Below are 23,607 nucleotides of genomic sequence, written 5' to 3'. Positions count from 1 at the left end.
CTGGGCCTGTGTTCGGTCCCTCTGGAGCTAATGGTGTCCAGTAGCCTAAGAAGCCCAAGCTGGCTGCAAGCAGGCAGGTTCGCTTCTTCTCCCCTTAGTCCCTCGATGCAGTGAGCCTGTTGCCAGCAGGTCTCACTGAAAATAAAAAACCTAAAACTAACTTTTTCTAAGAAGCTCAGGAGAGCCTCCTAGATTGCACCCTGCTCGGTCGGGCACAAAAATCTAACTGAGGCTTGGAGGAGGGTCATAGGGGGAGGAGCCAGTGCACACCAGATAGTCCTAAAGCTTTCTTTAGATGTGCCCAGTCTCCTGCGGAGCCGCTATTCCCCATGGTCCTTACGGAGTTCCCAGCATCCACTAGGACGTCAGAGAAAGAGATTCTGCACATTTATACCAGCAAGCTCAGTCTGACCTAACTCAGGCCTATCAAAATGTTAAATCTCATCCTTCTGCTCTTACTTGAGGGACCTATCAAAGCGCTAAGTATTGTTTTTAGGGGGTCTTAGACCAGTTAGCATCCAGACATGATTTTAAGAAACGGTATTTGTTCTATAAGCATGGAAATAAATCAGGGAGACTCTTGTCCAATTTATTTCATACTCATGATACTCCCTCTTCTATCCCCTTCTTGAAAAACAAAGATGGTATCCGCCTTCAGAAGGGTAAAGATATTGTGGATCTGCTAGGCTCTTTTTATGATGCACTTTATTCCCACCCGAGTATTGACCCCTCCATCAAAGAGAAATTTTGATCTACTACTGCCTTACCCTTTTTGTCCCCTGATCAACAAACCCAACTTATTTCCCCGATTTCTGCTGAAGAACTCCGTCAGGCTATCAAAAAATGAAAACCTATGAAATCTCCTGGCCCTGACGGGTTCTCAGGTGAGTTTTACAAGCTCCTCGAAGCGGAAATTAGCCTCACGTTACTTTCGGTATTCAATGTCATTCTATTGGATAACACTGTTACTAGTTATTTTAACTCGGCTATTATCCGGCTTCTTATGGACCAATATCGCACTTAGATGTTGACGATAAGTTGTTTATGAAAATCATGTCAGAACGGTTAAAAATTGTTTTGCCTTCCCTTATTGAGCCCTACCAGACCGGCTTCATATGGGAGCGCCATTCTGTAATCAATATTCGTAAGGTCATCTCAGTGATCCAGTCATCCGCCTCTCGTCCTGATTCTTGCCCTAAAGCTATAATTTCAATGGACGTTGAGAAGGCGTTTGACTTGGTCACTTGGGATCATCTTTACCACACCCTGGATAAGTTTGGCTTCCCCTCCTGGTTTGTGTCCACCCTGCAAGCTCTGTATTCCTCTCCGCTGACCCAAGTTTCTAGAAATGGGTTCCTCTCATGCCCCTTTAATGTACAACGTGGTACATGACAGGGATGTCCCATGTCTCCCCTTTTGTTCGCGCTGGCTTTAGAACCTCTTGCCATAGCCTTAAGAGCCTTGCGGAGCTTCAGGGGGATACGTGTTGGTACGGTTGAACTCAAACTTTCATTATTTGTGGATGACATGTTGTCGTTCGTCTCCGATCCCCGTTCTTCCCTCCCTGCCATCTTGCAATTACTAGCTGATTTTGGTTCCTTTGCTGGGTATAAAATAAATATTCACAAGTCTGAACTTATGCCCCTAGGTCCTCATGATTCTTCCCTGTTACAACATACTGCCTAATCTCAGTTCCGTATTTCCTCTCAGCGGTTTAAATATCTAGGTATTCACATTCCTTCTTCCCTCTCCCTGTTATATAATTTACATTTTTCTCAGGTCATCTCTCAGATTTACCATTTACTGACGATTTGGAACCTCTTGCCCCTCTCTTTGTTTGGCCGCTTTAATAAAAAGTGTGGTATTTCCTAAGCTCTCCTATCCCATCCAAATGCTCCCCATATCCCCTTCTAAACCTGATATTGCTCTTTGTGCCCATTTGTTTACTAAATTTGTGTTGCGTGGTGGCTGCTCCCGGGTTGCGGTTTCTAAACTGCAACTTCCTAGAGGTGAGGGTGAGGCGGGATTACCCGATATTGCCGTATTCACCAAAGCTGTCTTCTTTCGGTATATTAGTGACTGGCTTCTGTCGCACGAGACTTATACCCATGCTCCCTCTGGACTAGCCATGTTTACTCCGTACCTACCGGCGGCCCTCCTTTACACCCCCCGGAAGGCTATTCCATCCCATATTTTTCACAATATACTTTTTCATGATGTTTATTTAGCTTGGCGCTCGATATGCTCTCAGTTCTCGAGACCATTTTCGGTGTCGCACTACGCCCCTTTTTGTGGTAACCCTTCTTTTTCCCCCAGGGCTTGACAACAGGCTCTTCGGGTTCTGGAGCGAAAAGGGTATATCCAAAATTAAAGATGTGTTTGACCCTGGAGGTATTATTTTGACTTTCAAGGCTTTGCAGGACAAAGCCTAACTGCCCCATTGCCAGTTCTTCATGTATCTGCAAGCTCCGCACTTTGCACGCACCAGCATGTCCCAGTTGCATTCTCCTGTTAATCAAGATCCTATACATAAATTGCTGTCTCTGATAATATTACATCCGTACAAGACTAAATATATTTGTTCTGATTTATTGGTACTGTCTAGAGATAAGTTGTGGCCCGCACTGTCTCCGTGTGGCACTCTGATATTCCCTCCATTTCCACCCCACAGCACATACTTTGTTTTTATGATAATACTCTAAAGCAGGCATGTCCAAACTGCGGCCCTCCAGCTATTGAGAAACTACACATCCCAGCCATGCCCTGACACAGCTTTAACATTCTCTGATAGCAAAACTGTGTCAGGGCATGCTGGGATATGTAGTTTCACAACAGCTGGAGGGCCGCAGTTTGGACATGCCTGCTCTAAAGCATCTGTGCTGCTCCTGGCTACAGGAAGTTCACTTTAAAATTATTCACCGTGCCTACATATCCCAAGCCCGCAGGAGGTACGCGGTTGCTGATGAATCTGGGTCCTGTCTCAAATGTAGATGCCCGAAAGGGACGTTTTTCCATAATTTCTGGTCTTGCCCCAAGATTCGTAAATTTTGGAAGAAACTTATGCGCTTTATTAATTCCATTTTGCGGCTTCGCTTATGTTGTAACCCTTTAGCCATGCTGTGCACTGACTTTTCGGAATGGGACATGGGCCCGGACTCCAAAATGTATTTCCCTCTGCTTGCGGTTATAGTCACAGTGGCGAAAAAAGTAATACTCTGTACCTGGACGTCTCCAGCTCCCCCTTTTTTGGAAGCTGTTAAAGCTATGTTACTACAGACCCTGTATTTGATAGGCAAGCTGTGCTTCCGGCTACGGATGCTGGGGTTAAGCGATTTTATGACAAATGGGGCGTCTACGTTGAGACTTTAGACCAAATACTCAATCCAAGATTTTGCGGGTGTTCAACACCACTTCTTGGTTTTTGTATTGTCAGATCACTGGACTTGTACTGTATACATTTCTGTCGATTACATATTTTTTTTCATTGTTTCAATGTATGGGTTTATGTTTTGGATCGATGAGGGGTTTTGTTGCGCATGCCCCCCCCCCCACACACACACACACACACACCCTCCCTCTCCCTTATTCTTTCTTTCTTCACTTTCTTTCTCCTTTTTCTTTCTCTGTTCTTTCTGCTTTACACAATACATTTTGGGCATATTGCTGTAACTGTGTTATTTTTATTTTTTATGGTGCGATCATGTCACTATGATATCAATCTTTTTGTGACGAGCACTATGATGTTCTGAATTACTGTGATGATTTGCTTATGCTCATTACTATTGATGTTTCTCTTTGCAAACATTCTCAATGTGTTACAGTATGCCCTACACACTGTTACTGTCATTGCTGTGCTTGTTATTTCTTCTCTTTTGTATTGAAAAAATGTGAAAAACTCAAACAGATTTAGATTAAAAAAAAAAAAAAAAAGGACAGATGTACTAAGCCTTGGAAAGTGATGAAGTGGAAAGAGATAATTCGCGGGACGTCCTATGTGACATCACCACCCATCGTCACGATGCTAAGCGCATATCTACTTATATATGCGCTTAGCATTGAGAAGGACAGCTCTTCCGATAAGAGTTGTCCTTCGCGATCCCCGGCGTCTCTCTAACTTCCGGGTTTCGACCCCTTGTGTCATTCTGTGCATGTGCAGAATGATAGGGGCGGCCGTGGTGCATGCACCAGCACTGTGGAAAGAAGCAAAAGCTGGTGAACCCCTCCGCGGCGTTGACCCGGCAGCCAGGGTTTTGTACATTAGGAAAATGCGGTAAACGGGGCCTAATTCAGACCCGATCTCGCCTCTGCAAATTTGCAGAGAGCTGCAATCAGATAGCCGCTGCCCACAGAGAGTGAAAACCCGCCCTGTGCAAATGCATGTGTACGCTGTATGAAGGCTTTGCCAGACAGCGGACATCTGCAAATACGTTCACAGCTCACTCACCATCTAATGATTTTTCCATACTGTGCAGTCTGTGAGCATCCCAAGACTTACTCCTACAAACAGGCTGATCGAGGCCGGAGCTGACGTCGCACACCCTCCCTGAAAATGATTGGGAACGTCTGCGTTTTTCCTGACACTCCCAGAAAACAGCCAGTTACCACCCACAAACGCCCGCTTCCTGTCAATCAGCTTGCGTTCGCCTAGCGATAAAAAAAAAATGCAGGATTTTTTCGCTGTTGGCTGCTGTGCAATTGCACACAACAGCGATCAGGTCTGAATTTGGCCCAAAGTACCAACCAATCAGCTTCTAGTTGACATTTTTCAAACACAGCCTGTAACATGGCAGTTAGGAGCTGATTGGCTGGTACTTTATCTCCATCCACTTTATCTCTCTCCAAAGCTTAGTACATATGCCCCTAAATCTGGTGCTTGGGTCAGAAGCAGGAGCGGCCATGTGTGGCCAGCTTAAATCACACTGTCTACTTTTCTGCCAGTAGTTTTATGACACAATTTGCACAATCAATTGGGAAGGCAAGGCCACTGAAACGCGTTGGTTTTAATGAGGCTATTTGCATCATAAGGAAACATTTCCACCCACTACAGGCTTTGCTGGCTGTCAGGAAGACGTGCTTACTGCATTATGCTGGCCATACATCAGGACGAACAGCATCCGATGCACGTCATATCATGATTTCCCTTCAACCTCCTGGCAGCTCCATGGCAGACCCGGACAACACAATGTGCTAATGACCCATCGTTAAACAATCGATCGTGTGCCTCATAAAAAAAATAGTCCAGGAAAATGTCACTCAAAATTGTACGATGCATCGTATGTCCATAAAACATGGGTGGTCATTCCGAGTTGATCGCCAGCTGCATTTATTCGCTGTGCAGCGATCAGGCTAAAAATTGGCAGTTCTGCGCATGCGTATGTGGCGTAATGCGCACGCGCATCGTACGGGCACAACAAACAATGTAGTTTTGCACAGGGTCTAGCGAAGCATTTCAGTCGCACTGGTTGCCGCAGAGTGATTGACAGGAAGTGGGCGTTTTTGGGTAGCAACTGACCGTTTTCAGGGAGTGTTGGGAAAAATGCAGGCGCGCCAGCAAAAACGCAGGCGTGGCTGGGCGAACACAGGGCGTGTTTGTGACGTCAAAACAGGAACTAAACAGTCTGAAGTGATCGCAAGCGCTGAGTAGGTTTTGAGTTACTCTGAAACTGCACAAAAAAACTTTGTAGCCGCTCTGCGATCCTTTCGTTCGCACTTCTGCTAAGCTAAAATACACTCACAGTGGGCGGCGGCATGGCGTTTGCATGGCTGCTAAAAACTGCTAGCGAACAATCAACTCAGAATGACCACCATGGTACGATGTGCATACGATTACGACGGATAATATGGGCTGCATGTATGATCTGAGGATGCGACATTCAACCCGCGGGACCGGGCATTGCATCGTACCCAAAACATGTACAATGTGCACATGATGCATCAAAATAGTGTATTCATACACGATATCGACCTAGTGTATGGCCAGCCTTACATCTGGGAGATTCCTGTCTCCCCAAAGATGATACCTATTCTCAGGATCTCACGCTTGGCGGCTGGGCCTAACAGGATTTCCTCCAATCTGTAATGATATTCATATACCCGTAATGATACATACTGTATTAATCACTTTATAGAAAGCGTTAAGGTATATCTGTATAGCTAATACCCCTTTCACATTGCACTGAAAACCCGGTATCGACACGGCATATTGCCGTGTCGTAACGGGTCAGTGTGCGATGTGAAAGGTCCTTTTCTGAATTAGCGGGTCGCCTGACCCGGTAATTCAACCCGGTAAAAAAGAAGGGTTATTACCGGGTTGATTACCGGGTCAGGTGCAGTGTGAATGGGAGCCGTTCCGATGCGACACGGCTCCCATTCACAGTATAGGCAGAGGCGGCGCAGGAGATGAGCTCATCTCCCGGCGCCGCCTCCACCCCCGCCCCTGCTGCTGCTGCGCCCTACGCTGCTATGGCAACCGACCCGGTATATTGCCGGGTCGGAAAGACAGCAACGGAGCGCAAATGCCGGATCCCACCCGGTAAATACACGTTTCTCTTACCGGTGGGATCCGGCATTTGCGATCTGAAAACAGAATAAGTGGAGTAATCGAAATGTACAGGGCTCCCAAGTCTCTTGCTACCCGTATGTGAGACTAGAGAACAGGGGGTTCTGTGTCTAATCGCTACATGCCACAAATCCACAAGTGGGAACGTGGCTGTGCTGCCAATACTGCTATCACCACAAATCAGCTTGTTCTGCCAATTCCAATTTCACACAGAGCCCCAGGGAGCTGGAGCGGACGGAAGGAAAGGTCTTTCTCAGCAGGGAGGCCGCTGCCTCAATGTTCCTGCAGCTCCCTGGACGGTACCAAACCACGTGAATTCACAAAGGGAATCTTAATGGATCATGGAAACTATTTGCTAGAATGTGAGAGTCTAATGATACAGATGCACAAATAAACAAATGTCTGAAAATGTGACATCCGCTTTCTCACAGTGTCAGTGCTCATTCTGAGGTAATTATAAAACAACAAGTAATGTTCCAAGAGAAAAACTGTAACAGCTCAAGAGTAAAACATATTTGCCGACATTCTGGTGTCGACATGCTCAATGAAGACATGACCGTATAGCGTGCTTAGGGCCCCCACTTTAGCTATAAGGTACTGTAAGGCGGATGGCAGAAATAAGGTGCGATGGCATGCCGCATGACAGACTTTTGCCCCATGTGTGGGCTGGAGCCCCATGTTGTATATACAGCTAATGGCCCCAGATCGTATCTGTTGGAATATGGAGTGCATTACTGTGTTTCTCCCCATGATGCTCCATATCTGAAGCCTCTTTCTTTACCAAGATGGCCGCCCGTACTTGGTCTGCTCATGAGTGGCGCCATCTTGCCACTGTGTTTGAGCTCTACAGTGGTACACGGCTGTGTGTTGCTTAGCTCTGTGGTGGACCCTGCACTATCCTACTGCCAGTACCTACATACTGTACCTGACGGGCTAATCCGCTGTATGCTCCGCTCCATCTCCGCTATCCATATTATGTGTATCTGTAAGCACGGCTGTACAATATCTGTGCTCAACAAATAAAGCACAGCTCCTGGTTAGTCTGTCCGGCTGGTGTGCTCCAACAATTCCTTCCGCTGGTATCTACTGTTCATCATCTGTGTACAGGGCCGGATTAACAATGGGGCGGATGGAGCTGCAGCTCCAGGCCTCCCCATGAAAATAGGCCCAAGGAGACTGACAGTGGTGACAGGAAAAAACTTTTTCCTGTCACAACGCACAAGCTGTCAGCGGCCGTCATACTCCCCTCTGCCGTAGTGGCGGACTCAGGGTTGCGGGGGGGGGGGGGGGGGGGGGGGTCGGGGCGGGCACCCAGGCACGTGTCCCCCTCCGTGTCATTTAGGAGTTTTTTTTTGCAGCCAGATGCACGGCCCGCACCAGCATGAGGCTCCTCCCCCGTGCATCTAGGTTTTATTCTAGCCAAGCTCCGCCTCCAGCTTTCAGCTCCAGGCTGGAGCCGGGCTAGGAATCACAGGGGCTGGTTGAGCTGGGGGCACGTCGGGTAGCCATCTGACAATCCCCCCCTCAGACTGCTATATGTCACATATTGATGGCCATCCGCAGCCACATGCGCATGGCTGGCTGCGGACGGGAGGCACTCGTACCCGGCCGTTGTGTTTGTGTTGTGGCCGAGCAGCTCCGCCTCCCTTATCTCCACTCTTCCAGTGTTCTCAGTGTCACGTCAGTCCAGGCTGCCAGGGGAGCTGGTGAAGGCGCAGGGGCGTTTATTACAAGGTAATTTTATTGTTTGCTGGCGTTGCCTGTGATGAGGACACTGTGGATAAGTACTGTGATGTGGTAGAAAATATTGAAGGGAGGTTACCAATGTAAGGTTAATATTGCGGGGTGGGGGTTGCTGTGAAAGGACAAAATGGGGGGGGGGGGGGAGCTGTACCTGTGCCCATACCTGCCTGCACAGACTCTCTCACCATGTCCCCTACCAGACCTGTCCCCTCACCCTGTCCCCTACCAGACCTGTCCCTGCACCCTCACCCTGTCCCCTACCAGACCTGTCCCTGCACCCTCACCCTGTCCCCTACCAGACCTATCCCCGCACCCTCACCCTGTCCCCTACCAGACCTGTCCCCGCACCCTCACCCTGTCCCCTACCAGACCTGTCCCCGCACCCTCACCCTGTCCCCTACCAGACCTGTCCCCGCACCCTCATCCTGTCCCCTACCAGACCTGTCCCCTCACCCTATCCCCTACCAGACCTGTCCCCTACCTGACCTGTCCCTGCACCCTGTCCCCTACCAGACCTATCCCCGCACTCTCACCCTGTCCCCTACCAGACCTATCCCCGCACTCTCACCCTGTCCCCTACCAGACCTATCCCCACACCCTCACCCTGTCCCCTACTAGACCTATCCCCGCACCCTCACCCTGTCCCCTACCAGACCTATCCCCGCACCCTCACCCTGTCCCCTACCAGACCTGTCCCCGCACCCTCACCCTGTCCCCTACCAGACCTGTCCCCGCACCCTCATCCTGTCCCCTACCAGACCTATCCCCGCACCCTCACCCTGTCCCCTACCAGACCTGTCCCCAGTGCCAGATTAAGGCACATGGGCCTGGAGCTGAAATTCATGAAGGGCCTAATGTGCCGCTGCAGGGGGTGTGGCCAATGTTGCAGGTGATTATTTTTTTGAGGGGTCATGTCCAATGGTGTGTGGGCCCTACTGTGGCGGTGGTCTGCACATGGCATGGCATGTGCTATGGGGTGCAGACAGCACTATGAAGAGCATGCTGGATTGGTGATGGTCTATGGTGGGGTCATCTCATAATATTACTGATATTATATATATATATATATATATATATATATATATATATAGATAACTATATATATATATATATATATATATATATATAGTTATCTAGCTAGGGAGATGGGACAGACCTAGGAGAGGAGCCTGGCCTTGAAAGATAGTGTGAGGGGAGGGAAAAAAGGATGGCACACCAGTCCGGGGTAGGGAAAGGAGGGGAGAGCAGTCTGGGGTGATAGTGTATGGTGGGAACATCTCGTGTCATTACTCTGAGATGGTACAGAAGAAAAAAACAACAAATTTTATAATATATATATATATATGGGTTGGGTATGCATGACCCGCATCCCGGCAGCGGTATGCCAGCTGGCGCAAGTCGCCCCTTGCAGGCTTGCTGTGGTCACCACAGGTTCTATTCTCACTCTATGGGTGTCATGGACACCCACAAATGGGAATAGTCCCTGTTGGCTGGCATGCCAACCGTCAGGATTTTCAGGGGGCGGAATGAAGAGGGAGGTGCTGTGACCGGCGGTCACATAACTTCATCCCATATATATATATATATATATATATATATATATATATATATATATATATATATATATATATATATATATATATAGTAATTTCAGAGAGCCTGTCCTCCTGAATGCATGCAAAATGGGAGGGAGGGCATGTGCCAAAATGGCTCTTACAGACAGAACAAAGAGAGGAGTCAAGAACGTGCAGGATTGGCCGGGGAGGGGGGGTCGATTTGTGGTGGTGATGGGGACTGAACAGGTAAAGAAAAGAGGATGAGCATCAATCACAGTGGTGGGCAGGGCAAACTAAAATGTCCTGGCAGGTGGTTCCTTTGCCAGTGTAGTTTAAGCACCGCCCACTGGTTCCTTGGCAGAACTCTTGCCAGCTGCTCTGCTTTGCCTGCTGGAACTTCTCCTTGCTGCTAAGTCCCGGGGCTGCCTTTTCTGAGCTCAAAGGATTAGTGTGCGGGGACAGGTCTGGTGGGTGACAGAGCGAGTGTGGAGGGACAGGTCTGGTGTGTGACAGGGTGAGGGGATAGGTCTGGTAGGGGACAGGGTGAGGGTGCGGGGATAGGTCTGGTAGGGGACATGGTGAGGGGGCGGGGATAGGTCTGGTAAGGGACAGGGTGAGGGTGCAGGATCATGTCTGGTAAGGGACAGGGAGAGGGTGCAGGATCATGTCTGGTAGGGAACAGGGTGAGGGTGCTGGGATAGGTCTGGTAGGGGACAGGGTGAGGGTGTGGGGATAGGTCTAGTAGGGGACAGGGTGAGGGTGTGGGGATAGGTCTAGTAGGGGACAGGGTGAGGGTGTGGGGATAGGTCTGGTAGGGGACAGGGTGAGGGGACAGGTCAGGTAGGGGATAGGGTGAGGGGACAGGTCTGGTAGGGGACAGGGTGAGGGTGCGGGGATAGGTCTTGTAGGGGACAGGGTGAGGGTGCGGGGATAGGTCTGGTAGGGGACATGGTGAGGGGGCGGGGATAGGTCTGGTAAGGGACAGGGTGAGGGTGCAGGATCATGTCTGGTAGGGAACAGGGTGAGGGTACTGGGACTGGTAGGGGACAGGGTGAGGGTGTGGGGATAGGTCTAGTAGGGGACAGGGTGAGGGTGTGGGGATAGGTCTGGTAGGGGACAGGGTGAGGGGACAGGTCAGGTAGGGGACAGGTCAGGTAGGGGATAGGGTGAGGGGACAGGTCTGGTAGGGGACAGGGTGAGGGTGCGGGGATAGGTCTGGTAGGGGACAGGATGAGGGTGCGGGGACAGGTCTGGTAGGGGACAGGGTGAGGGTGCGGGGACAGGTCTGGTAGGGGACAGGGTGAGGGTGCGGGGATAGGTCTGGTAGGGGACAGGGTGAGGGTGCGGGGATAGGTCTAGTAGGGGACAGGGTGAGGGTGTGGGGATAGGTCTGGTAGGGGACAGGGTGAGAGTGCGGGGATAGGTCTGGTAGGGGACAGGGTGAGAGTGCGGGGATAGGTCTGGTAGGGGACAGGGTGCAGGGACAGGTCAGGTAGGGGACAGGTCTGGTAGGGGATAGGGTGAGGGGACAGGTCTGGTAGGGGACAGGATGAGGGTGCGGGGACAGGTCTGGTAGGGGACAGGGTGAGGGTGCGGGGACAGGTCTGGTAGGGGACAGGGTGAGGGTGCGGGGACAGGTCTGGTAGGGGACAGGGTGAGGGTGCGGGGATAGGTCTGGTAGGGGACAGGGTGAGGGTGCAGGGACAGGTCTGGTAGGGGACAGGGTGAGGGTGCAGGGACAGGTCTGGTAGGGGACAGGGTGAGGGGACAGGTCTGGTAGGGGACATGGTGAGAGAGTCTGTGCAGGCAGGTATGGGCACAGGTACAGCTCCCCCCCCCCCCCCCATTTTGTCCTTTCACAGCAACCCCCACCCCGCAATATTAACCTTACATTGGTAACCTCCCTTCAATATTTTCTACCACATCACAGTACTTATCCACAGTGTCCTCATCACAGGCAACGCCAGCAAACAATAAAATTACCTTGTAATAAACGCCCCTGCGCCTTCACCAGCTCCCCTGGCAGCCTGGACTGACGTGACACTGAGAACACTGGAAGAGTGGAGATAAGGGAGGCGGAGCTGCTCGGCCACAACACAAACACAACGGCCGGGTACGAGTGCCTCCCGTCCGCAGCCAGCCATGCGCATGTGGCTGCGGATGGCCATCAATATGTGACATATAGCAGTCTGAGGGGGGGATTGTCAGATGGCTACCCGACGTGCCCCCAGCTCAACCAGCCCCTGTGATTCCTAGCCCGGCTCCAGCCTGGAGCTGAAAGCTGGAGGCGGAGCTTGGCTAGAATAAAACCTAGATGCACGGGGGAGGAGCCTCATGCTGGTGCGGGCCGTGCATCTGGCTGCAAAAAAAAACTCCTAAATGACACGGAGGGGACACGTGCCTGGGTGCCCGCCCGCCCCCACCCCCCCCCCCCCCCCCCCCCCGCAACCCTGAGTCCGCCACTACGGCAGAGGGGAGTATGACGGCCGCTGACAGCTTGTGCGTTGTGACAGGAAAAAGTTTTTTCCTGTCACCACTGTCAGTCTCCTTGGGCCTATTTTCATGGGGAGGCCTGGAGCTGCAGCTCCATCCGCCCCATTGTTAATCCGGCCCTGCCTGTCCCCTCACCCTATCCCCTACCTGACCTGTCCCCTACCTGACCTGTCCCCTCACCCTGTCCCCTACCAGACCTATCCCCACACCCTCACCCTGTCCCCTACTAGACCTATCCCCACACCCTCACCCTGTCCCCTACCAGTCCCAGTACCCTCACCCTGTTCCCTACCAGACATGATCCTGCACCCTCACCCTGTCCCTTACCAGACCTATCCCCGCCCCCTCACCATGTCCCCTACCAGACCTATCCCCGCACCCTCACCCTGTCCCCTACAAGACCTATCCCCGCACCCTCACCCTGTCCCCTACCAGACCTGTCCCCTCACCCTATCCCCTACCTGACCTGTCCCCTCACCCTGTCCCCTACCAGACCTATCCCCACACCCTCACCCTGTCCCCTACTAGACCTATCCCCACACCCTCACCCTGTCCCCTACTAGACCTATCCCCACACCCTCACCCTGTCCCCTACCAGACCTATCCCAGCACCCTCACCCTGTTCCCTACCAGACATGATCCTGCACCCTCTCCCTGTCCCTTACCAGACATGATCCTGCACCCTCACCCTGTCCCTTACCAGACCTATCCCCGCCCCCTCACCATGTCCCCTACCAGACCTATCCCCGCACCCTCACCCTGTCCCCTACCAGACCTATCCCCTCACCCTGTCACACACCAGACCTGTCCCTCCACACTCGCTCTGTCACCCACCAGACCTGTCCCCGCACACTAATCCTTTGAGCTCAGAAAAGGCAGCCCCGGGACTTAGCAGCAAGGAGAAGTTCCAGCAGGCAAAGCAGAGCAGCTGGCAAGAGTTCTGCCAAGGAACCAGTGGGCGGTGCTTAAACTACACTGGCAAAGGAACCACCTGCCAGGACATTTTAGTTTGCCCTGCCCACCACTGTGATTGATGCTCATCCTCTTTTCTTTACCTGTTCAGTCCCCATCACCACCACAAATCGACCCCCCCTCCCCGGCCAATCCTGCACGTTCTTGACTCCTCTCTTTGTTCTGTCTGTAAGAGCCATTTTGGCACATGCCCTCCCTCCCATTTTGCATGCATTCAGGAGGACAGGCTCTCTGAAATTACTATTATATATATATATATATATATATATATATATATATATATATATATATATATGGGATGAAGTTATGTGACCGCCGGTCACAGCACCTCCCTCTTCATTCCGCCCCCTGAAAATCCTGACGGTTGGCATGCCAGCCAACAGGGACTATTCCCATTTGTGGGTGTCCATGACACCCATAGAGTGAGAATAGAACCTGTGGTGACCACAGCAAGCCTGCAAGGGGCGACTTGCGCCAGCTGGCATACCGCTGCCGGGATGCGGGTCATGCATACCCAACCCATATATATATATATATTATAAAATTTGTTGTTTTTTTCTTCTGTACCATCTCAGAGTAATGACACGAGATGTTCCCACCATACACTATCACCCCAGACTGCTCTCCCCTCCTTTCCCTACCCCGGACTGGTGTGCCATCCTTTTTTCCCTCCCCTCACACTATCTTTCAAGGCCAGGCTCCTCTCCTAGGTCTGTCCCATCTCCCTAGCTAGATAACTATATATATATATATATATATATATATATATATATATATATATATATAGTTATCTATATATATATATATATATATATATATATATATATATATATAATATCAGTAATATTATGAGATGACCCCACCATAGACCATCACCAATCCAGCATGCTCTTCATAGTGCTGTCTGCACCCCATAGCACATGCCATGCCATGTGCAGACCACCGCCACAGTAGGGCCCACACACCATTGGACATGACCCCTCAAAAAAATAATCACCTGCAACATTGGCCACACCCCCTGCAGCGGCACATTAGGCCCTTCATGAATTTCAGCTCCAGGCCCATGTGTACCTTAATCTGGCACTGTCTGTGTACACCACAGAATAATACATATAAACAATATTAACCTACTGTATAGTTGCCGACTTCCTGCCTGCTCTCTCTGGAAGAAAGCAGCCATGCCGGCATAGAAGGGAAGCAGGGCAGGCTAATGACACATCCCAGGGGGCAGGGAGAGGATATATAAATATAGCTGTTTGGCGGCGTGGCGGTTGCTATGACGTCATGGTAGCCCCGCCACCTGCCCTATAATGCTGAGATTACCGGCATTATACAGCAGGGGGCGTGACTACGATGACGCGATACAGCAATAATGACATCATCGGCCGCCCGGACCGCCTACTACACTCGGGCCCTTGGGAGCTGCAAGAATCATGAGACTGCTCTATTCTTCTGAGGGGAGCGGGAGGGCCACTTGATTTTCAGGAGCCTCCTGGCCATTCCTGGAGTGTAGGCAGGTATGACCTACTGTACAAAGGGGGTCATTCCGAGTTGATCGCTCGCTGACGATTTTCGCAGCGCAGCGATCAGGTGAAAAAACGGCATTTCTGCGCATGTGTATGCCCCGCAATGCGCACGCGCGACGTACGGTACAAAGCTCTTTGTGGTTGTGCTCAGGTTCTAGTGAAGTTTTCCTTTGCACTGGCGGCCGCAAGAAGATTGACAGGAAGGGGGCGTTACTGGGTGTCAACTGACCGTTCTCAGGGAGTGTTTGTAAAAACGCAGGCGTGTCTGAAAAAATGCAGGCGTGGCTTGGCGGGTGTATGACGTCAAATCCGGTCACGAATAGGCTGAAGTATTCGCAAGCGCTGGGTAGGTTCATAGCTACTCAGAAACTGCACAAACTGTTTTTGTAGAGCTCGGCTGCACATGCGTTCGCACTTCTGCTAAGCTTAAATACACTCCCCCAGTGGGCGGCGGCATAGCTAAAACTAGCTAGCGAGTGATCAACTCGGAATGACCCACCCATCAAGTTCCAACATTCCTAAAAACCAAATATGCTGATAAACTCCTGCGAGGCAGCAGCCAATTTACCCTTACAGGGGTGAGAGAGAACAAATGGCTGTCTGATTAATTCCTTGGCACAATTACCCCAGTAATGACATTTCTCTAACGTCCTAAGTGGATGCTGGGGACTCCGTAAGGACCATGGGGAATAGCGGCTCCTCAGGAGACTGGGCACAAAAGTAAAGCTTTAGAACTACCTGGTGTGCACTGGCTCCTCCCCCTATGACCCTCCTCCAAGCCTCAGTTAGGATTTTGTGCCCGAACGAGAAGGGTGCACACTAGGTGGCTCTCCTGAGCTGCTTAGTGAAAAGTTTAGTTTTAGGTTTTTTATTTTCAGTGAGACCTGCTGGCAACAGGCTCACTGCATCGAGGGACTAAGGGGAGAAGAAGCGAACTCACCTGCGTGCAGAGTGGATTGGGCTTCTTAGGCTACTGGACATTAGCTCCAGAGGGACGATCACAGGCCCAGCCATGGATGGGTCCCAGAGCCGCGCCGCCGGCCCCCTTACAGAGCCAGAAGACAGAAGAGGTCCGGAAAATCGGCGGCAGAAGACGTCCTGTCTTCAACAAGGTAGCGCACAGCACTGCAGCTGTGCGCCATTGCTCTCAGCACACTTCACACTCCGGTCACTGAGGGTGCAGGGCGCTGGGGGGGGGCGCCCTGAGACGCAATAAAAACACCTTGGATGGCAAAAAATGCATCACATATAGCTCCTGGGCTATATGGATGCATTTAACCCCTGCCAGAATACATAGAAAAACGGGAGATAAGGCCGCCGATAAGGGGGCGGAGCCCATCTCCTCAGCACACTGGCGCCATTTTCCCTCACAGCTCCGTTGGAGGGAAGCTCCCTGGCTCTCCCCTGCAGTCACTACACTACAGAAAGGGTTAAAAAAGAGAGGGGGGGCACTAATTACGCGCAGTATTAAAGATACAGCAGCTATAAGGGGAAAAACACTTATATAAGGTTATCCCTATATATATATATAGCGCTCTGGTGTGTGCTGGCAAACTCTCCCTCTGTCTCCCCAAAGGGCTAGTGGGGTCCTGTCCTCTATCAGAGCATTCCCTGTGTGTGTGCTGTATGTCGGTACGTTTGTGTCGACATGTATGAGGAGAAAAATGATGTGGAGACGGAGCAGATTGCCTGTAATAGTGATGTCACCCCCTAGGGGGTCGACACCTGAGTGGATGAACTGTTGGAAGGAATTACGTGACAGTGTCAGCTCTGTATAAAAGACAGTGGTTGACATGAGACAGCCGGCTACTCAGCTTGTGCCTGTCCAGACGTCTCATAGGCCGTCAGGGGCTCTAAAGCGCCCGTTACCTCAGATGGCAGATATAGACGCCGACACGGATACTGACTCCAGTGTCGACGGTGAAGAGACAAATGTGACTTCCAGTAGGGCCACACGTTACATGATGGAGGCAATGAAAAATGTTTTACACATTTCTGATAATACGAGTACCACCAAAAAGGGGTATTATGTTCGGTGAGGAAAAACTACCTGTAGTTTTCCTGAATCTGATGAGGTGTGTGATGATGCGTGGGTTTCCCCCGATAACAACTGATAATTTCTAAAATGTTATTGGCATTATATCCTTTCCCGCCAAAGGTTAGGGTGCGTTGGGAAACACCCCCTAGGGTGGATAAAGCGCTCACACGCTTGTAAGGGCTCTACCCTCTCCTGAGATGGCCGCCCTTAATGATCCTGCTGATAGAAAGCAGGAGGGTATCCTAAAATGTATTTACACACATACTGGTGTTATACTGCGACCAGCAATCGCCTCAGCCTGGATGTGCAGTGCTGGGTTGGCGTGGTCGGATTCCCTGACTGAAAATATTGATACCCTAGATAGGGACAGTATATTTTTGCCTATAGAGCATTTAAAAGATGCATTTCTATATATGCGTGATGCACAGAGGAATATTTGCCGACTGGCATCAAGTCTAAGTGCGTTGTCCATTTCTACCAGTAGAGGGTTATGGACACGACAGTGGTCAGGTGATGCGGATTTCAAACGGCATTTGGAAGCAACATGAGAAGACGCCGTATTATCAGGCGCAGTCTTTTCGTGGACAAGCGGGCAAAAGGTTCCTCATTTCTGCCCCGTGACAGAGAGAGAGGAAAAAGGCTGCAGAAATCAGCCAGTTCCCAGGAACAGAAACCCTTTCCCGCCTCTGCCAAGCCCTCAGTATGACGCTGGGGCTTTACAAGCAGAATCAGGCACGGTGGGGGGCCCGTCTCAATGAATTTCAGCGCGCAGTGGGCTCACTCGCAAGTAGACCCCTGGATCCTTCAGGTGATATCTCAGGGGTACAAATTGGAATTCGAGACGTCTCCCCCTCGCCGTTTCCTAAAGTCGGCTTTACCGATGTCTCCTTCTGACAGGGAGACAGTTTTGGAAGCCATTCACAAGCTGTATTCCCAGCAGGTGATAGTCAAGGTACCCCTCCTGCAACAGGGAACGGGGTATTATTCCACACTGTTGTGGTACCGAAGCCGGACGGCTCGGTGAGACCGATTCTAAATCTAAAATCTTTGAACACTTACATACAGAGGTTCAAATTCAAGATTGAGTCACTCAGAGCAGTGATTGCGAACCTGGAAGAAGGGGACTACATGATGTCTCGGGACATCGAGGATGCTTACCTTCATGTCCAAATTTACCCTTCTCACCAAGGGTACCTCAGGTTTATGGTACAGAACTGTCACTATCAGTTCAGACGCTGCCGTATGGATGGTCCACGGCACCCCGGGTCTTTACCAAGGTAATGGCCGAAATGATGATATTCCTTCGAAGGAAGGGAATTTTAGTTATCCCTTACTTGGACGATTCCCTGATAAGGGTAAGATCCAGGGAACAGTTGGAGGTCGGTGTAGCACTATCTCAGGTAGTGTTGCGGCAGCACGATTGGATTCTCAATATTCCAAAATCGCAGCTGGTTCCGACGACTCGTCTTCTGTTCCTAGGGATGATCCTGGACACAGTCCAGAAAAAGGTGTTTCTCCCGGAGGAGAAAGCCAGGGAGTTATCCGAGCTAGTCAGGAACCTCCTAAAACCGAGCCAAGTCTCAGTGCATCAATGCACAAGGGTTCTGGGTAAAATGGTGGCTTCCTACGAAGCAATCCCATTCGGCAGATTCCACGCAAGAACTTTCCAGTGGGACCTGCTGGACAAATGGTCCGGGTCGCATCTTCAGATGCATCAGCGGATAACCCTGTCACCAAGAACAAGGGTGTCCCTCCTGTGTTGGTTGCAGAGTGCTCATCTTCTAGAGGGCCGCAGATTCGGCATTCAGGACTGGGTCCTGGTGACCACGGATGCCAGCCTGCGAGGCTGGGGAGCAGTCACACAGGGAAGGAATTTCCAGGGCTTATGGTCAAGCCTGGAGACATCACTTCACATAAATATCCTGAAGCTAAGGGCCATTTACAATGCTCTAAGCTTAGCAAGACCTCTGCTTCAAGGTCAGCCGGTGTTGATCCAGTCGGACAACATCACGGCAGTCACCCACGTAAACAGACAGGGTGGCACAAGAAGCAGGAGGGCAATGGCAGAAGCTGCAAGGATTCTTCGCTGGGCGGAAAATCATGTGATAGCACTGTCAACAATTCCGGGAGTGGACAACTGGGAAGCAGACTTCCTCAGCAGACACTGCCTCCACCCGGGAGAGTGGGGACTTCACCCAGAAGTCTTCCACATGATTATAAACCGTTGGGAAAAACTCGACAGGTATTGCGCCAGGTCCAGGGACCCTCAGGCAATAGCTGTAGACGCTCTGGTAACACCGTGGGTGTACCAGTCAGTGTATGTGTTCCCTCATCTGCCTCTCATACCCAAGGTACTGAGATTGATAAGATGGAGAGGAGTAAGCACTATATTCGTGACTCCGGATTGGCCAAGAAGGACTTGGTAACCGGAACTTCAAGAGATGCTCACGGAGGATCCGTGGCCTCTACCTCTAAGAAGGGACCTGCTCCAGCAAGGACCCTGTCTGTTCCAAGACTTACCGCGGCTGCGTTTGACGGCATGGCGGTTGAACGCCGGATCCTGAAGGAAAAAAGGCATTCCGGATGAAGTCATCCCTATCCTGATCAAAGCCAGGAAGGATGTAACCGCAAAACATTATCACCGCATTTGGCGAAAATATGTTGCGTGGTGCGAGGCCAGTAAGGCCCGACGGAGGAAATTCAACTGGGTCGATTCCTACATTTCCTGCAAACAGGAGTGTCTATGGGCCTGAAATTGGGGTCCATTAAGGTTCAAATTTCGGCCCTGTCAATTTTCTTCCAAAAAGAACTAGCTTCAGTCCCTGAAGTTCAGACGTTGTAAAAGGGGTACTGCATATACAGCCTCCTTTTGTGCCTCCAGTGGCACCTTGAGATCTCAATGTAGTTTTTGGGTTCCAAAAGTCACATTGGTTTGAACCACTTAAATCTGTGGAGTTAAAATATCTCACATGGAAAGTGGTCATGCTGTTGGCCCTGGCCTGGGCCAGGCGCGTGTCAGAATTGGCGGCTTTATCCTGTAAAAGCCCTTATCTGATTTTCCATTCGGACAGGGCGGAATTGAGGACTCGTCCTCAGTTTCTCCCTAAGGTGTTTTTCAGCGTTTCACCTGAACCAACCTATTGTGGTGCCTGCGGCTACTAGGGACTTGGAGGACTCCAAGTTGCTAGACGTTATCAGGGCCCTGAAAATATATGTTTCCAGGACGGCTGGAGTCAGAAAATCTGACTCGCTGTTTATCCTGTATGCACCCAACAAGCTGGGTGCTCCTGTTTCTAAGCAGACTATTGCTCGTTGGATTTGTAGTACAATTCAGCTTGCACATTCTGTGGCAGGCCTGCCACAGCCAAAACTCTGTAAATGCCCACTCCACAAGGAAGATGGGCTCATCTTGGGCGGCTGCCCGAGGGGTCTCGGCTTTACAACTTTGCCGAGCAGCTACTTGGTCAGGAGAAAATACGTTTGTAAAATTCTACAAAATTGATACCCTGGCTGAGGAGGACCTGGAGTTCTCTCATTTGGTGCTGTAGAGTCATCCGCACTCTCCCGCCCGTTTGGGAGCTTTGGTATAATCCCCATGGTCCTTACGGAGTCCCCAGCATCCACTTAGGACGTTAGAGAAAATAAGAATTTACTTACCGATAATTCTATTTCTCGTAGTCCGTAGTGGATGCTGGGCGCCCATCCCAAGTGCGGATTGTCTGCAATACTGGTACATAGTTATTGTTACCAAAAAATCGGGTTATTGCTGTAGTGAGCCATCTTTTCTAGAGGCTCCTCTGTTATCATGCTGTTAACTGGGTTTAGATCACGAATTGTACGGTGTGATTGGTGTGGCTGGTATGAGTCTTACCCGGGATTCAAAATCCTTCCTTATTGTGTACGCTCGTCCGGGCACAGTATCCTAACTGAGGCTTGGAGGAGGGTCATAGGGGGAGGAGCCAGTGCACACCAGGTAGTTCTAAAGCTTTACTTTTGTGCCCAGTCTCCTGCGGAGCTGCTATTCCCCATGGTCCTTACGGAGTCCCCAGCATCCACTACGGACTACGAGAAATAGAATTATCGGTAAGTAAATTCTTATTTTAACACATTACAGCCAGGAATAGCTTTTACTTCTAATAATTTCCTACCTCTACTGCATGTAAGCTCCACAATAGACTTTTAAAAGGGAATCACATCGCCACCAATTTTTTAATAAATAGCTTGGTTTGTAAGAGATTTTGGAGAGACAAAGGGCCTAATACAGACCTGATCGCTAGCAAGCGATATTTGCACTGCTCCGATCAGATAGTCGCCGCCTACAGGGGAGTGTATTTTAGCTGTACAAGTGTGCGATCGCATGTGTAGCAGAGCTGTACAAACAGATTTTTTGCAGTCTCTGAGTAGCCCAGGACTTACTCAGCTACTGCGATTACATCAGCCTGTCCGGGACCGGAATTGACATCAGACACCCGCCCTGCAAACGCATGGACACGCCTGCGTTTTTCCAGACCCCCCCTGAAAATGGTCAGTTGACACCCAGTAACACCTTCTCCCTGTCAATCTCTTTGCGATCGCCCGCCTGAATGTATCCGTCGCACAAACCCTTCGCTGAGCAGCAATCCGCTTTGTACCCATGCGACGTGCCTGCGCATTGCGGTGCATACGCATGCGCAGTTTGGAGATGATTGCCCACTGTAAGAAAACGCACAGCAGCGTTCAGGTCTGAATTACCCCCAAACAGGAGTCGAAACTCGGACGCACTCAATCAGCACTGAGTAGTAGACAGACGGAGCTCCTTCCTTAGTAACAGGTCCTATTTATTTGGTCAGTCAGCCTGCTAATGTTAAGGTCATTATTATGAATTATAAAACCGTTTCTCTCTCTACCCTAATGATCACATTTCCTCCACGTTAGTAAAGGTACAGCTACATTTTACACCCTTCCTCTCTCACTGGACATTTCCAGTTCTCACCCACACCCTCGTCATTTCCAGCCTCAATTATTACACTTTCTCCCTCACTTTCTATCCTCTCATTCTCACACTACCATGCACTCGCCCGCTGCCAGCTCAACACATACCGCTTCCTCTCCCCCATACACCGGTGGTATTTTATTTCCTCACATTGTTTCCTTACACTTTGCTTGCAGTATATAATCGCTTCTCACACGTCTTGAAGTCCTTACAGGAATCACTGAGCGCAAATGACAGCAGGGGGAAGTCAGCCTGGCCGGAACTCAAGCTATGGCCTATGACCAGGACCATGTGGAAATGGCTGTTTCCACGCGGTTTCGCCAGTTTTAAGGGTGAGAAAAAAAGGTTAAATATTAATAGCAAAGAAGATATCTGAGATATCTCCTGCCTTAGGCTAACGTTGCAGGCGGCAGTTACCATTATTCTAAATGTCCTTGGCTGTCTGGTCTGATTTACCAAGCACAGAAAAGCGTTGTTTTCCGTAGCTTGGTTGGGATAGCTATGGCACCTTCCCTGCGCTGCTCCCATCCAGGCTATCGCAAACATTTTCTGCACATACCACATGCGCAGGTTCCGTGATAGAAGCCCCTGAAATTTCTTATAATTTCAACGTGTTTCCAGGTATCCACTGCCACCCAATGATGGGGGTCATTCCGAGTTGTTCGCTCGTTGCCGATTTTCGCTATATTGCGATTAGTCGCTTACTGCGCATGCGCAAGGTTCACAGAGCGCATGCGCTTAGTTATTTTACACAAAAGTTAGGTATTTTACTCACGGCATAACAAGGATTTTTCATCGTTCTGGTGATCGTACTGTGATTGACAGGAAGTGGGTGTTTCTGGGCGGAAACTGTCCATTTTCTGGGAGTGTGCGAAAAAACGCTGGCGTTTCTGGGAAAAACGCGGGAGTGTCTGAAGAAACGGGGGAGTGTCTGGGCGAACGCTGGGTGTGTTTGTGACGTCAAACCAGGAACGAAACTGACTGAACTGATCGCAATGGCTGAGTAAGTCTGGAGCTACTCAGAAACTGCTAAGAAATTTCTATTCGCAATTCTGCTAATCTTTCGTTCGCAATTCTGCTAAGCTAAGATACACTCCCAGAGGGTGGCGGCTTAGCGTGTGCAATGAATCTAAAAGCAGCTAGCGAGCGAACAACTCGGAATGAGGGCCGATATACAGTACAGGCCTCATAGTCTGCCAGGACATTTGTTTCAGCCATTTCAGCACGTCATCAGTGGAGGATTCCCAGGGGATCTGAGATCACTATTTATTTATTAATTAACAGTTTCTTATATAGCGCAGCAAATTCCGTTTCGCTTTACAATTGGACACAATGATAAAACAAAACTGGGTAATAAACAAACAGTCACAGAGGTAGGAAGGCCCTGCTCGCAAGCTTACAATCTACTATTAAAGAATATGGGTTCTATTTAAGAAGCGGATATAAGCAAAAGGGATGATTGTGCATGGGATAGGATAATATCGCCTATATGCAAATTCATCAAAAAGTTTGTGCCCGGAGGCAGGCTCTGATAACAGATAATACCATCACTCTGCTTCCTGTTTCCATAAATGCACAGCCATTGGTCATAAACATGCGTCATTCAGGACTGACAAAGAGGGATCAGCAAAAAGATTTATAAAAATATGCTGCAGCAGCCCGTAGCCAACTATAAGATATATATATATATATATATATATATATAATACACAGTATAGCCAAATATAGATATATATCTATATGTAGAT

The 23,607-nt window shown here is 50.0% G+C and overlaps 1 protein-coding gene across 3 annotated transcripts in view; it reads right to left on the bottom strand.

The window, feature by feature from the left end:
- The window catches only part of EVA1C (eva-1 homolog C), a 255,850-nt gene that overhangs the window by 153,370 nt on the left and 78,873 nt on the right, over positions 1-23,607 (bottom strand). The window contains exon 1 of one of the 3 annotated variants that reach the window (XM_063956439.1): positions 7,485-7,770. The exons of the other annotated variants lie outside the window; for them this stretch is intronic. Coding sequence (XP_063812509.1) covers positions 7,485-7,518 — 34 coding nt within the window. The 5' untranslated portion in view covers positions 7,519-7,770. Of the gene's footprint in view, positions 1-7,484; positions 7,771-23,607 lie in introns of those variants that run through there. 3 annotated transcript variants of the gene reach the window in all.

Source organism: Pseudophryne corroboree, chromosome 2 (assembly GCF_028390025.1).
Source record: "Pseudophryne corroboree isolate aPseCor3 chromosome 2, aPseCor3.hap2, whole genome shotgun sequence".
Taxonomy (NCBI): Eukaryota; Metazoa; Chordata; class Amphibia; order Anura; family Myobatrachidae; genus Pseudophryne; species Pseudophryne corroboree.
Note: the sequence above shows the minus strand (reverse complement) of the source record. Positions and strands in the feature narration are given on the sequence as shown.